The 16,527-nt window shown below is 42.6% G+C and overlaps 1 protein-coding gene across 8 annotated transcripts in view; it reads left to right on the forward strand.

Annotated features, from left to right (window-relative positions):
* The window catches only part of FRMD3 (FERM domain containing 3), a 358,746-nt gene that overhangs the window by 323,878 nt on the left and 18,341 nt on the right, over window positions 1–16,527 (forward strand). The window contains exon 1 of one of the 8 annotated variants that reach the window (XM_016190530.2): window positions 9,549–9,814. The exons of the other annotated variants lie outside the window; for them this stretch is intronic. Within the exon in view, the coding sequence (XP_016046016.1) occupies window positions 9,688–9,814 (127 nt within the window). The 5' untranslated portion in view covers window positions 9,549–9,687. Of the gene's footprint in view, window positions 1–9,548; window positions 9,815–16,527 lie in introns of those variants that run through there. 8 annotated transcript variants of the gene reach the window in all.

Raw genomic sequence — 16,527 nt, forward strand, 5'->3', positions numbered from 1 at the left:
GACAATGGAAGGTTCAGAGTGTACCTGAGCACCACTTTGCTCTGGTTCATGTGCTTCTGGGGACATGAAACTGAGACCTCAAGTGTGCAAGACTGGCGCTCTACTGCTAAGCTAGCCCCTGGGCTCAGAGCAGTACTTTCAAGTTCTTTCACATGCTTTTCCTCTGCATTCATAACTTGGCTGTTTCATTCAAGAGGTCTAATTTATACCCAACTCAGATTTCCATGTGCTTTCTTCCTAGACTTCATCATTTCTTGCTTTTGATTTAAAGTGAGAGACATGTGGCACTTCCTTCCACCTGAACTCTTCCCTCCCTCCCTCCCTTCCTTCCTTCCTTTTTCTTTTTTCTTCCCTTTCTTCTTTCCTTCCTCCTCCTCTCCCTCCTTCCTTCCCTCCCTTTCTCTCTTTCTTTCTTCCTCCAGAGTTATCACTGGGGCTCAGTGTTGTTACTATGAATCCACTGCTCCTGATGACCATTTTAATTCTTTTTATTTATAAAAAGGAAACACTGACAAAATCATAGGATAAGAGGGGTACAACTCCACACAATTCCCACCACCTGAACTCTGTATGCCATCCCCTTCCTTAGCTTTCCTATTCTTTAACCCTCTGGGAGTATGGACCCTGCTGGGCTAGCGTTGTGGGTGGGAGAGAGGATCCAGGGCGTGGTACAATTCTTTATTCCTGTAGGAGCTCCAGAGTCAGGTGCGAGAACAGTGGGTTAAGCCATGTGGCGCCGAACCACAATGGCCGCCTCCTGCTCTTCATGCCAGCCCTTCTTCAGGTCGGGACATGGTAGAGAAAAGAGAAGAGAGCGAGGAAGAGAGAGAAACCAGAAACAGAAGTGGCTTTATAGGGTAAAACCAGAAGGGGCAAGTTGGGAATGGAGATGGCTAGGAAAGGGGGTGGAGGGAGGCAAAAGGCATGCTGGGAAGGTGGAAGCGTCCTTAGCAACTGTTGGGAAGGTTTTAACTGGTGGATTAATTAACAATACCCTGAGGGGATAACGTGGTGGGGAGACCTTTAGTCGTTTTTTAAGACAAAGCAGAAGATTGGTATGTAAATAATAATACTTGCATGGAAATATGGTGATTTGTGGGCCCTGCCAATGTTCAACTACATCTGCACAATTTCCCAACAGACCCAAGGTCATTGTGGGATGCAGAAGGTGGAAGGTCTGGCTTCTGTAATTGTTTCCCTACTGAACATGGGCATTGGCAGGTCGATCCATACTCCCAGCCTGTCTCTCTCTTTCCCTTATTGGAAAGGACAGAGAGAACTTGAGAGGGAAGGGGGAGATAGAAAGGGAGAGAGAGAGAGAGACATGTACAGACCAGCTTCATCACTTATGAAGTGCCTCCCACCCCTCTGCAGGTTGGGAGCCGGGGGCTCGAACCAGGATTCTTGTGTGGATCCTTATGATTCATACTGTGGGTGCTCTACCACCCGGCTGCTCCACCTGAACTCTCAAAGGCCAATGTAGGGCTATTAATCAGCTTGATTTTATTGTTGCTAAGTCTTAGGGAACAGGGAGGCCCAAGAAGGAGAGGGATACAGAGTAGTTACAGTGCCCTCCAAAAGCTACAATAGTGACATCAAAGTTCCATGCTCATAGACCACCATAACAGATGTAACTCTGACAGTGTTTGACAGAACTACCAAAACATGACACAGAGGTATGGATTGTAGGCACTGGCTTTTGGAAAAGTGCAAGTGGAGGATATATTTGGCCCAGGGTTGCTATTTGCTATTTGCTGTGAACTTTCTATTTGTTTTACTTACACACACATTCACACACACACACACACACACACACACACACACACACACACACACACACACACACACGCACCCCACACCTGTGAAGCATAATAAATACAGGTGTAATGAAGTGAGATTATGTTTGTAATTACCCATAGTCCCAGCAGGCAGAAGGGCTCTGCCAGACCTTGTTACCCAGCCCCTTTTTCTCTCTGGCATGATTTCCTCACCGCTCAGAGACACCATGCTTATCTGTGAGGGAGGCAGGAGAGAGGATGAATGAGCCTTTCTGTGGGAGTGTTCTATAGCTGCAAAAATTCCTGGGGAGAAGAGAAAGGATACCAAATGATCTCATGCACAGGTAGAACTTAAGAAATAAGGAGAGAGAGGGGAAAACACAAAGTGAAGCTTGGACCAAGTGGGGTATATTGCACTAAAGCAAAGGGCTTTGGGGAGTGAGTGGGAAGGAAGGAGTGAACAGAGCCTTGGGGGCTTGGTGCATGATGATGGGAAGGGACCTTAATTGTGGCATGAGTGTTCTGCAGAGACCTTTCATGAGGAGATGAGAAGCTATTTCCATGTGTCAGCAACTGCATTGTAAACCATTAAACCCCCAATAAAAATGTTAATCCATCAGGAATTCATACTACTCCCACCACCAACTTAAGTCTTCCTCCACCCATCATGCCCTGGGTTAACTCTTAACAACTAGGCACACCTGGTTGAATGCACATGTTCTAATGGGAAAAGACCCAGGTTCAAGTCCCTGGTCCCCACCTGCAGCAGGGGAGCTTCACGAGTGGTGAAGAGTGTTGCAGGACAGTTTCTCTCTTTCTCCCCCCCCCCCCCCCCGTCCTCCTCCCGCTTCCTCCTACTCCTCCTCAATGACCCTCTATCCAATAAATAAGTAAAAGAAACCAACTGGTAAATACAATAAATTGAACATAGACAATTTGGGAAAAAAAATTCGTGGGGGATCATTCTCTCTCTCCACAATGATACTGAGGAGAGTCTGATCCCACCTACAAGTATAATCCCCAGATGCTGTTAGCTGGTCCTTCCCCCTCAGAATGATGAGCTTAATTCACAGGTGGGAAACACTAAAGGAACTGAACAGAGAGAGGACCTGTCTGCTGTAGCATTTTACACATGTCAGAGATTTCATAAAAGTTATCATGACTTGAAACACAGGACCATTTCTGTGACTGAATAGGACAGACACTGTGGCTTCACTTTACACAGCAGAAACAGAATTGTAGACATTATTGATGACCTGACCTTACGGCCCTGTCTGTCACTGGGTGGTGCTGAGGACTGACCCCATTTCTCCTTTATACCAGCTAGAGAGCCAATTTACCACTAAGGCATTACTCAAATACCTTATGCCAGCATGGCACTTTATTATATTACCAGAAAAGCCCTCTAAGGTCTGAGATAGCCCAAAGAACACCCAAGAATGGATATTTGAATTGTAAGTATATTACAAAGAACTTTTTAAAATATGTCATCATTGTCTCACTCATTGGAGCTAGCTAAATTTTCAGCAAATCTCTAAGTCTAATGGCCAAATCAACTGAGTCCACTTGTGAAATCTGTTAGCTGTCAAAATAGCCTTAAGTGCCTCCACATCAGATATCCAGTTACATAAGTGTCAGTATCATTGTTTTCTTACAGATGAAATACTGCACACAGCAAGATTATGTAACTTTCTCAAGGTTACAGTAAACTTTAAAATATTTTTTTGTTTCTCATTAGCAGTAGGTTACAAGATTGTAGGATCCACACCATACCCATCACCTAACTTATGTGTCCCCACCCTTCCACCTCCCAAAGATGATCACTCTAGTTCTACAAGTCTTAGAAAAAGCTTGCTTCTGTTCTTTTCTCAAGTTTATGTGTATCAGATTTCTATATTTTAAGATAATTCTATGTTTATTTGTTTAAGGACTCTCTATATAGTTTTCCAAAGAAGCTATGCCACTTTGCAGTCCCATCAACAGTAAACTTTATTTTAAAAATCATTTTATTGAGGGAAATAATGGTTTACAGGACAGTTGTTGAGTTGTTGACACATGGTACAATTTTTTTCTTATCTCTTTCTCTCTCTCTTTCTTCCTTCCTTTCTCTCTCTCTCTCTCTCTTTCTTTCTTTCTTTCTTTCTTTCTTTCTTTCTTTATCTTTCTTTCTTACAAAAGAGAAAGACAACCAGAGAGACAACCAGAGCATTACTCTAGCACGTACAGTGCCAGGAATTTTGGGACCTATTGAATGCTCTTAAGTATAAAACTCTAGCCACTACACTACTTTCCAAGCCACATAGGTACAATTTCTGTTTTTTTCTTTCTTCCTTTCTCTCTCTTTCTTCCTTTCTTCATTTTTAATTTGTGATTAATAGTGTATTACAAGATTGTAAGATTAGAGTATAGTTTCCACACTGTACCTGCTACCAAAATTGTGTCCTCACCCTCCTAATGGTAACCATTGTTCTTACCAAGTCTTAAGAGAGTTTGCTGTTCTTCTTCCTCCTCGTTTTGCAAGTTCATGTGCTTCAGTTCTCTAGATTCTACATGAGTAAAACCACCCAGTAGTCTTTTAGCTCTTTAATCCCATCAATTTTGTCCCAAAGGATATAATTTTTTTTATTATGCAGTATATATTCTATAACTACTTTAGCCAGTCATCTGTCGATGGGCATTTAGGCTTCTTCCACTCTTTGGCTATTGTGAATAATGCAGCTGTGAACATACTTCAGTTTAGTGTTCTCATATCTTGTGGATAAACACCTAAGAATGGTATTGCTGGATCATAAGTTAATTCCATTTTATTTAAGGACCCTCATCAGCACAATTTCTAATCCATCAGGAATTCATACTACTCCCACCACCAACTTAAGTCATCCTCCACCCATCATGCCCTGGGTTAACTCTTAACAACTAGCCATTCTGCTTCCCTGTTATTTGGGGAGAAGTCACAAGTAATGAAACATTAGAAAATCCACATTCTTTACTCTGGTTGTCAGAGGAAGAGAATACACATGGTTTAAAAGCCACTCTCTGGTGTAAGGATCCCAGTTCGAGCCTCCAACTCCCCACATGCAGGGGAGTTGCTTCACAGGCGGTGAAGCAGGTCTGCAGGTGTCTATCTTTCTCTCCCCCTCTCTGTCCTCCTCTCCTCTCTCCATTTCTCTCTGTCCTATCCAACAACAAAACAAGGGCAACAAAATGAAAATAAATAATAAAAAGCCACTCTATTCCTTGAGTAGTGAAAGGAAAGCAAAGAATAAGCAGATATTGTAAACAAATAGCTACTACTTGAGCAGGGTCTGAAAATGCCATGTAGATGAATTTCAGTAATCCTATAAGAATTATGGGGTGGAGTGGGGGAGAGAGATCCCTCTGTCTTTGCTGATTTAGGAGGTCTGGAAATTGTGGCTAAGATGGTCACCAGGGTGGACAGGGTTAGAACCTGGAGGCTGTGCATTAAACTTTGCTTTCTTTAACCACTCAGCTAAGTTCTGGTTTATCCACTGGGAACCAGTATCACACTAGGAGGTGAACATGCACACTCATTGCCATTGTCACTTGCACCACGGCTCCAAGGACATCTAGCTGCTCCCAGGTCTCCACCAAGCAGAGACAGGCTTGTTGCCTTGTGCCAAAGATGACTCCAGGGGTCTGACACAGAAGCAAACATGAAATTCAACCCAGGAACCGTTCTTCTCATGGAACTCTGTTCCTCTGTTTTTCTCTGCTGGGCTCCTCTGTGTTCTTGGCATCTCATTATGGAAAACCAATTCCCTTCTTCACACATCCACATATTTCTTTAGCTTCTTGTCCCTGCCCAGGAGTGCATTCCTGCTTCTTCACACAAACAGAGGGATCTCAAGACTAGTCCAGGGCATCTGAATGTCATACTATTGAGACCATCCTTTCAAACAAGGTGCCCCGGACCAAAACCCAATTCTTTGTGGTACTGAGCAGAATTTTTGTTGCCTCTGCCTCCTTGACTCCATTTTCTTCTTCCTCTGTGAAAGGTGGTCACACATGTGCCTCAGAGAAAAACAGAGAAATGTCTGAAACAATAGAATACTGGGCTAACCGGGTGCTCTCTACATAAAAGGGAGATACTCAGAAGAAAGAAAGAGTAAGAATCTCTTCAGGGTCTGTATAGAGGGGCACAAAATGTGAGAATGAGGGGGAAAACAAAAGATATGTGAAATATGAAATATGATAGAAATAGTTTCAGTCCAAAGAGAGGGAAAAGAAACAAACTACATGACATCGTAAGCGTGAAGGCTTATAATCTCTTTCAAGGGAAAGAAAGGATGAGACAATGTGGTGAGTTTATTTAAGGTGTTGACTTTCTGTTTTGTTTTGGGAAGGCCTGCTGGCTTAGGATGAGCACCAAGCTGTGATAAACACAGAGATTATTGATCTTCCTATTAAATAGGCAAGAGATGTCCTCAGTATCTGAGCCCTGGCCAAAGGAGCTTATCCTAGCCTTTGAAATCTGGTATTTATGTTGCTGCAAAGAACCCATCCCTGGGCACAGGGAGATAGCATAATGGTTATGCAAACAGACTCTCATGCCTATGGCTCCAAACTCCCAGGTTCTTCAGTCCCCTGCACCACCGTAAGCCAGAGCTTAGCAGTGCTCTGATATTAAAAAGTAGTAGTAATAATAATAATAATAGCCATTCCTCTAGAACAGAGACCTACCAGTAGAATCTTCCTCACACTTTCTCTCTCAGCATCCTGAGGAGTCTGGTGTTCTCCAAGAACCACTGTTGGTGGCTTTTGGGGGCAGATCCCAGGTGGTACTGTATTCTGTGTCAGTTTGGCTGCTTCCTGTGGTTCACAAGGGGGGATTACAAAGGGATGAATCCTCTGTAAATGCCAGCAGTATTTTTCTCTGAAGTTTCTCTGAAGTAAACTCTGACTAAGCCTTCTGAGAATCAGTACTGCCACTGTCATACTATCCTTGGAGTTGTTGACCCAAGGGAAGGGGCTGGAGAAGGCCTTGTAAGGGCTCCATATGTGGCCTGCCCCCACCTCTTACAGCTAGTTATCACTCTTCTCTGCCTTCAAGACGTATATTGAGCTATAATTTACATTTTTAATATTTGATTTCAGTGAGAGAGATAGACCAGAGCACTGCTCAGCTCTGGCTATAGTGGTGTTAGGGGTTGAACCTGGGCCCCTCAGGCATGAAAGCCTTTTTGTAAAACCATAATGCTATCTTTCCTGCTCTATAATTTACATTTTTACACAGTTGACTCACAAGCTATCTAATATATTGCAAGTTTTCCCCTATAACATTAAACTCCAAAACATATATTTTAATGGAGGTACAGTGTTCCATCATATATACTTAATTGTGTTTCACTGAAAGTTTAGATGGCCTTTTTGAGGTAGGAGAGGTAGTAGCCCATTCGGAAGGGCATGTGTCCTGCCACGTGTGTGCCCCGGTTTGAGTCCTGGCACCATATTGGAGGTGCTATGGCACCAGAGGAAGTCATAGTATTGTGTCTTTGAGACTCTCACTTGCTTCATTCTGTCACATACTGAATGGGGAAAAAGGGGGTGGGGCAGAGTCATGAATCATTCATTAGAGAGCTCTGACTACAGGAAAAGAAAAAGGACAAGATTGTTCATTATTTGATATCATTTAAATAATATTTTGGATACCTTTGTGCAATTAGTCTTTTGAATTATTTCCTCAGGATAAATTCCTGAAAATAAAGCTTCTGGAGAAGAGAAAACCACACTAATAAAAAGTAATAGTAATAATAACATTATTTACTTTTTAAATTTTATCTTTGGTAACTTTTATTAGTGATTTAATATTGATTTACAAAGCTACATGTCAACAGGGCATAATTCTACACTGTTCCCACCACCAGTGTTCTGAATCCCCAGTCTTCCCACTGCAAGCCACCAAAGTTCCCTAAGGTTTTGTTTACTTCTTAAGGCATTTTTGTTGTTGTTGTTAAATGTCTTTTCAGAAACACTAAATCAATTTATATTCTCACAGTCAGGTATAACAATGTAAGATTTCACCCATCTGGCCTGAAGATAAAGCTTTTATGTCAATTCTATTTTACTTTATTTTTACTGGATAGAGACAAAGAGAAATGCAGATGGAAGGAGGAGATAAGAAGAAAGGGAGCTATCAGTGGCACTGCTTCACCACTTGTGTAGCTTTCCCCCTGCATGTGGGGACTGGAGGCTAGAACCCAGGTCCATGAGCATTGCAGCATGTGTGCTCAACCAGGTGTACCGCCACCCAGTCCCTAAAGCTTTGTGTTTATTAGAAAGTCATTTTCTGGGCACAGATGGTGTTTAAGGTAGAAAAGTGTATACAGGGGCCAGGTGGTGGCACACCTGGTTGAATGCACATATTACAATATGCAAGAACCCGGTATGAGCCCCTGGTCAGGACTTGCAGAGGGAAAGTTTTGCAAGTGGTGAAACAGAGTTGCAGGTGTCTCTCTGTCTCTCTCCCTCCCTATCTTCCCCTCCACTCTCAATTTCTGGTTGTTTCTGTCCAATAAATGTAATAAACAATTAAAAAAAAGTGCATTCACACACATAAAGAAAACTTTTTTTCCTAAAGAGTGTGGAAAATGTACCATAAAAAATGTAACTGAAAGTTAGATATGTTACAGTTATTACTGGGTGGGGTTCCCCCCCCCAACTATATATAGTATGGCCTAAAGAAATGAAAAGTTTGTTCCCCTAGCACTCAGGGGGCATGGGTCTGGGACTCTGAAGTACCAGTGTAGGGCTCTTAAAGTATAGAAAGTTAGACTGTAATGCTCACTTCCTGCATTTAGTACACAGCTGTTGGAGGTGGGGGCACTCAGCTGTCGTCCTGGAGGAGGACTGGGGAGGTCAGCATGCAAATCTTGACTTTGTCACTTAGCATGTGAATTTGGTCTTTCTGCTTTTAATGGCACTTTCTGGAGAGGGGGTCTGGGAGAGAGAGAGAGAGAGAGAGAGAGACCGACCGAGACCACAGCTCCAAAACAGTGGGGCTGGGCTCAAACCTAGGTCACAGGCATGGCAAAGTTTAATGTCATTGTAACTTTCTCTATTAAATGAAGAAGCTTGTGAAGACCTCAGCTCTGTGCCTAGTACTGTGCTGTCCAATAGAAGAACCCATATGGCTTCTAAGTACTTGACATGAAGTTCATTTAATTGCAAATCACACAAATTTCACAGTACCCCCTCCCAAATAAGGTGACAACCTTTATTTCATTCTAGATGAAAGGTTACAAATTTAGGTGACTTGACTTCCAATAAAACACATAGACATTCATTTTAATATATTTCACTTTTTCCATTAATTTGTGATTAACAAAAAACTTGCATATTTGTACTGGACAGCATGGTTTTAGAACATAATAAATGTTCAATAAGGGAAGTAGGGGTAGCCTAATGGTTATACAAAAAGACTTTCATGCCTGAAGCTCCAGGGTCCCAGGATCAATCCTCTGTTCCACCATAAGCCAGAGCTGAGCAGTGCTCTGGTTAGAAATAATAATAATAAAAAATAGTACTTTAAAATAAATCAAAGTGAGAGTTGTCTAGTTTTCTGAAGCTTTTGATTCTTTGCACTCTATAAGGTGCTTGGTTATGTCCTTGGTTTAGAAAAGGCTGAAGTGTAGGGATGATGCATTATTTTTTAGGGAGTGAGTGGGACATTTAAAAATAGCTTTGCCCTCCCTCCTCCGGCCCCATGCTGATCCTGCCTGAGTTATTTCTGTTGGCTGCATTAGTAGTTTGACATTTGATTCATTCAGTGGGCCCTGCCTTGGTCCTTTAAAACAGAATGGACCGTTCGAGAAAGGTCAAAGCCGATATGGCTGGTGGTGGTGGTAGCTGCCCTGGGCCGTGACAGACACAGGAGACTAAACTCAAGAGCATGGCAAAATGCCTGGTGAAGATCCAGACTCGGCGGGGCCTGCGGCTGCACATGGTAAACCACTGCAGCAGCGACGTGTTTGTCCGTCTGCTGAGACACGGCTCCAAGATCACAGCTAGAAACACTGGTATGTGTGTCCCGGGTTGTCCTTCCAGGCCTGGGGAAGGATGTGGGCTTCCCATTGTCTCCTGCTCACAGTCCGTGGTCAGGAGAAGAGCCAAAGCTGGATGTGGGTCAGAAGCTTGTGATAAGGATGGAAGAGGGAGAAAAAAGCAGAAAGCTGAGCTATCAGGAGAGTGAGCAGTGTGAAAGGAAATGCGAGGGCTTAGGACTGAGGGTCCTGCTTCCCTCATGAAGGGAAACAGGTAGGAAGTTGTCATGAAGGCTAATAAATTAGACTCTAGCCAGCAGTTGGGTTAGGAAGGAGGCAGTGATACAGTATTCAGTTCAGATTGCTCAGAAGTGATAGAAGATCATGGAGAAGGCAGACTGGAACCATCAAAAGATTATTCACAGAGGAAAATCTTCCTGTGTGCTTGCCTGGGTGTGGGGTGAGATACCCCTTTACCTTCAGAGCAGAATGTTGCTGAAATCAAATATCAGCTAAAGAGCTGGGATCAAACATATCCTGCCAGTTTCCTTTTTTTTTATTTTATTTAAGAAAGGATTAATTAACAAAACCATAGGGTAGGAGGGATACAACTCCACACAATTCCCACCACCCAATCTCCATATCCCACCCCCTCCCCTGATAGCTTTCCCATTCTCTATCCCTCTGGGAGCATGGACCCAGGGTCATTGTGGGTTGCAGAAGGTAGAAGGTCTGGCTTCTGTAATTGCTTCCCCGCTGAACATGGGCGTTGACTGGTCGGTCCATACTCCCAGTCTGCCTCTCTCTTTCCCTAGTAGGGTGGGTCTCTGGGGAAGCTGAGCTCCAGGACATATTGGTGGGGTCTTCAATCCAGGGAAGTCTGGCCGGCATCCTGATGACACCTGGAACCTGGTGACTGAAAAGAGAGTTAACATACAAAGCCAAACAAATTGTTGAGCAATCATGGACCCAAAGCTTAGAAAAGTGGAGAGGAAGTATTAGGGAGGTACTCACTGCAAACTCTAGTGTACTTCTGAAATAGTGGGGGTTGTATTGTTAAATGGGAATCTGGGGAATGTTATGCATGTAAAAAAAAAAAAAAGAAGAAGTAGAAACGCAAAGCAGAAATTGACTGAGTTTGGAGTATGACACCAAAGTAAGAAAGCAGAAGTACACTAGAGTTTGCAGTGAGTGCCAGTTTCCTTTTTTTTTTTTTTTTTGTTCTTTAGTTTATGTTGGATAGAGACAGAGTGAAATTGAGAGCAAATGGGGAGAGAGAAAGACACCCATAGCACTGTTTCACCACTCATGAAGCTTCCCACCCGCAGGTGAGAACTGAGGGCTGGAACCTGGGTCCTTGCACACAGTAGTGGGTGTGCATCTACCTAGCCCCTACTAGTTTCCTTTTCACTGAAAAATACATCTGTGTTCTTCTGTGGTTGGGCACTGGGAGAGCTGAGCCGTTAAGAGTTGATATCAGAAATCAGAATCAAGTTTATAGTTGAAAAGGAGTTGCTGGATTAGGGAGGTAGTATAATAATTGTGCAAAAAGACTTCTAAGTTCATCCCAGCACCACCCCAAGCTAGAAATAAGCAGGGCTCTGGTTAAAAAAGAAAAACAAGTGGTCTGAGAGGTGGCACAGTGGATCAAAGCATTCAAGCATCGGGTCCTGACTTCTATCACTGGTAGCACATGCACCAGAGTGATGTCTGGTTATTTCTCTTTCCTCCTATCTTTCTCATTAATAAATAAATGAGAAAAAAAAGAAAAACAAAGGTTGCTATTACATTGAATATCTGTACATGTCATTTTCAGACATTAATTAAAATAATGTGAGACTGACTTCTAAGTGAATTAAAAATAAATTGTGCCTGTATAAATGATATGTACTTCATATGTTCTTGTTATAAAGATTATTAAAATACAGACCAGTGAACCAGCTCACCTGGATAGTGTACCTGCTTTGCAATGTGTGCTACCCAGATTCAAGCCCAGCCCTGACCACATTAGAGGAAGCTTTATTGCAATGGTGTCTTTCCCCCTCTCTCACTCTGAAACAAAAAGTTTAAAAATACAAATTCATACTATGTTTCCTTTGATTGTAAGACTCCCAATGGCCTGTCGGTGTATAGCACACTTAGGACTTTTTTTTTCTTTCCCCCCAGTGTGGGTGGGCTTGTTCTTTATATACACTATTTTGAAATTCTTTTTCACTTTATCCTATGACTTGAAGGACTTCATATGAATCTATATTTTTAGTGGTATTATGAGAATATGTAGATGTGGCCAGAGAGGTGATTCAACGGCAGGGACAGAGTCTCAGGTGTGATTCTTGGCAGTACACACACTTGAGTGGTGTTCTGTACTCTCCTTCAGAAAATAATGTGAATCTTCTAAAATGAAATGACCTGATTCATGCAACCAATAAACTGGGAAAAGTGCTGTTCTCTCTCTCTCGCTCTCTCTCTTTCCTCCAGGATTTTCACTGGGGCTCAGTGCCTGCACTATGAATCCACTGCTCCTGGAGGCCATTTCCCCCATTTTGTTTGTTGCCCTTGTAGTTGTTGTTATTGTTGTCATAGCTGTTGCTGTTGTTGGATAGGGCAGAGAGAAATCGAGAGGAGGGGAAGAGGAGGACCTGCAGACCTGCTTCAATGCTTGTGAAGAGACCCCCCCCCCCCCGCAGGTGGGGAGCTGGGGGCTCGAACCAGGATCCTTACTCCAGCCCTTGTGCTTTGCGCCATGTGTGCTTAACCTGCTGCGCTACTGCCCAGACACCTGCTGTTTTCTTTTACAGTCACAGTGTTGCCATTAATGTCCACATATAGGGTTTCCTCTGTACTTTTTGTCTTCATGTAAGTGTTGCCCGTTTCTTGCTAAGGATAGTCCGATAGCCATTCCATTGTATGCATTTGCCTGTTTTGCATGGAGTTTTTTCCATTATCGCACTTCATAGTATTTGCTTTGATCACTTGTTCTTGCATTTTAACATCTTGCTTCACTCTAATTTCCTAGCTTTTAATTTTTCTTTTAACATGACAGTATCATTTAGAAATAATGTTTGTTGGGCCTCCCTTTGCATTATTTACACCTTTTATTCTTGTCTTTACTACACTGTAATAGAGGGACCCCAGGGTGACTGGTGTGTTAAGGGCTTTTGTCATGCTCCTCACTTTGGTGTGGTGATTGATTGTGGTGACAGGGTGTCAGGAGCTGGACTGACAGCTGCTTCATCGAGGGTGCCACTAGCAGCAAGTAATAAAGAACCCTAATGAATAGCGGTTTACATAAGGTGATGTGTTTATTACCCAAGACAAGTTCAGGGTGAGGGAGGATTCCAGGCTTGAGGTCCCAGGATCATTTCATCTCACAGCTCTCCCCAGTTGGCTAGACTCCCTTTCTTAATTAAGCCCAACTTAATCTGGGAAGCACGTTACCAAATATCTGACTCAACTCAGCATCCTAGCACAGCTGCCAAAAGTTCTGGGTCTCCTTTAGTTGCCACAATAACAAGGGAGTCTGTCCCTTTCTAGGCTGTTCTTCTTAGAAGCCAAACATTGTTCTCAGAGGTCTCCCTTTTGTTCTGTGCTTTCTTTCCCCTCCAGTTCTCATTTTCAGGGCCCACACACTCACTCATGTGGCTATTTCCAAACTAGATACTACTCTCAGTTGACTTAGATTCATCATTTAGGGGATGAATGAGTAGTGGCCATCAAAACTATTAGGAAAGAAGCATCTGTCCTAAACTGGGACTGGGGAAATGGGAGTGTCTTGGCAAAGGAGGTCACACGTAATAGAGCCATGATGATGATGATGATGATGATGATGATGATGATGATGATGATAGGATAAGAGCCACCTGAGTTCAGAGGGATCTTCTGGGAGGAGGCAAAGTCCGTGCAAAGGCACAGAGCTGAGACACTAGTGTAGCTCGAAAAAGATGGGGATGGTGGAAGTGAGCACTTCTGGTACAGAGCTATAGGGTGCTTAATTTTTAATCTGAAAAACTCTTTGGAATGAATGTCCTGGAAACAATTCAGAAAGAGAGCTGCTGCTGTCATGCAGCTGAGAGATGGGAAGAATGGAAGGAGGGAGGCTGGGGTAGCCTGAGAGTGAATACAGTGGTAGGATTTAGAGCACGTGACATCAGATTAGATGTGAACAGTGTGTGGAAAGCCAACAGTGAGTGCTAGAGTGGAGAGGGGATAGAAGGTGGTGATGTTTCTTACACCATAAGTGGAAGAAAGGAGAGTGGGTAGAAGAAAATGTGTGTGTGTTTGGATGCTTAGAGCAGTTGACATGTGTTACATCTTGAGCTCACAAGAACTCACTGCATTGGTAGTAATTGTTTCCTAAATTATGTTCTGAGTTCTCTGGTCAATATAACCATTGAAAATAATAAGTTGAACAACACAACACAGTTTTCTTGAAAATTTTGCTGTTGTTCTGTTAGGGAAATAACTATTAGACAGTGGTTGCTACATGGTTACAATTTATCTTGCTGTGATAGGTGTCTACATACCACTGCTACCACCAGTTTAGGTCCTCTGCAGTTGTCTGCTGGGTCCTCAATGCCTACCTGCTCCTCTTAACCTGCCAGTACTTGGCCCTGCTACAAAAGACCACACGTAGGCTAAGTTTTACCCTGTTTTCTACACTTCTTTCCCTGTTTCAGTTCAACCTACAAGTGCCATCATCTGATAGTGCTCCTCCTTCTCCTGGCTTATCTCTCACTTAGCATGACTCCTTCAAGTTCCATCTCTGAAGAGGCAAAGGAGAGAATTTCACTATTTCTCATGGCTGAGTAGGATTCCATTGTGTATATATGCCCATGGCTTTCCTAACCAATCATCTGTTGTTGGGAATCTGTTGTTGGGAATCTGTTGTTGGGAATCTGAGTTGCTTCCACATTTAGTCCATCATAAATCGTACTGCTGTTAGCATTAAGTGTTCAGAGATCTCTTTGGGTTGGTGCTTTTGTTTCTTTTGTTAACATTAGAACATGCTAATAGCAGTGTTCTTGAGTGCTTACTATATAGCAGATATTTCACATGCCTGAACTCTTTTAAGTTTCTATCCATACTGTATCTCTAAGTGGTCTGACTTGTGTTGTCCCTCCCCCACCTCATATGAAAGATGAGGGAACAAGAAACTTGGGGCCTAGAGGTAGTTTGCTTGGAGTGGTGCATAGTTTGTCATGCACAAAGTTCCAGGCCCTAACCCTAGTACAATATGGGGGAAGTTTGAACAATGGCAAAATGGTGCTGTGGTGCTGATCCCTGTCTGCTTCTGTGTCTTTATCTGAATTAAAAAAAAAAAAAAATCAACCTGGTAACAGAGGAGTCACACATTTAAAAGGCCATAGTTCCAGAAACAATGAAAGAAAAAGAAATTTGATCATGACCCCATGACAATTTATACCTGGGCAAAATTCAACCACAAACATGATTTCAGACTTTGCCCCCTTTTAAATTTCTTTTTTGTTTGTTTGTTTGTTTGTTTGTTTCCAGGACTTCACTTCTCTGGGCTAGCGTTTCCAGATAGAGACAGAGGGAGAGAGGGTACCAGTAGGTACCAGGCCCATTCCTGGGACACATGCATGGCAAAGCAGCCACCCTTCCAGGCAAGCTATCTTGCTGGACCTGGCCTCTCTTTCTCTTTCATTCTCTCTCTCAAATCAGCTTTCTCTTTCATTCTCTCTCTCAAATCAGGTCATCAAGGTGGCTCAGTAGGTAAAGAGCACATTTTGCAAATCTGAGGTCCTAAGTTCAATGGATCCCCAGCACTGCATATGCCAGAGAAATGCTCTAGCCTCTCTCATACTAAATTGTTTAAAGAATAAATTCTGCTTTATTTATTGAAGTACAACTACCAAGTTGTAAGATGTTTAAAAAATGGATTTTATAATTTAATACACATAGTCAGTGGGAAAGATTTCCCACCATCCAGTTAACACATCCCATATTTGTTGCTTCATATATTTGTGTACAAGAATACATTACATTTCTTATTCTAACAAATTTCAATTATGTAACAGTCTTCTCAGCTATAATTACTATGTTTTATAGTACATCTTCAGATCTTTATTCAGCTTATAGCTGAAATCTTGTCTTTTACCATCTACTCTCCACTAAGCAACTACTTTTTCCAGTTTTTAAAAAATTTTTTCACTTTTTTTCCGTATTTATAAAATAAAAAAATAGAAAATATCAACAAAACCATAGAATAAGAGGGGTAAAATTCCACACATCTCCTACCACCAGAGTTCCATATCCCATCCCCTCCATTGGAAGCTTCCTTATTCTGTATCTCTCTGAGAACATGGACCCAGGGTCATTATGGGTTGCAAAAGGTGGGAGGTCTGGCTTCTGTGATTGCTTCTCCAATGAACATGGGCATTGACAGGTTGGTCCATACTCCCAGCCTGTGCCTGTCTTTCCCTACAGGGGCAGGGCTCTGGAGAGGTGGGGTTCCAGGGTACATTGGTGAGGTCGTCTGTTCCGGGGAGTCAGGTTGGTGTCATGGTAGCATCTGCAACTTGGTGTTTGAAATATGCATTCTTTTGCTTCTTCCTTTCTTGTGGGACTTGGTTCAGTAATTCTTGTAAGGTGGGGCTGATTGTGGCAAATTCCTTTAGTTCTTGAATATTGGAGAAAACCTTTATTTCTCCCTCATATTTGAAGGATATTTTTGCAGGATACAATATTCATAGCTGGAATTCTCTTTCCTTTAGAACTTTGACTATGTC

Source organism: Erinaceus europaeus, chromosome 10 (assembly GCF_950295315.1).
Source record: "Erinaceus europaeus chromosome 10, mEriEur2.1, whole genome shotgun sequence".
Classification (NCBI taxonomy): Eukaryota; Metazoa; Chordata; class Mammalia; order Eulipotyphla; family Erinaceidae; genus Erinaceus; species Erinaceus europaeus.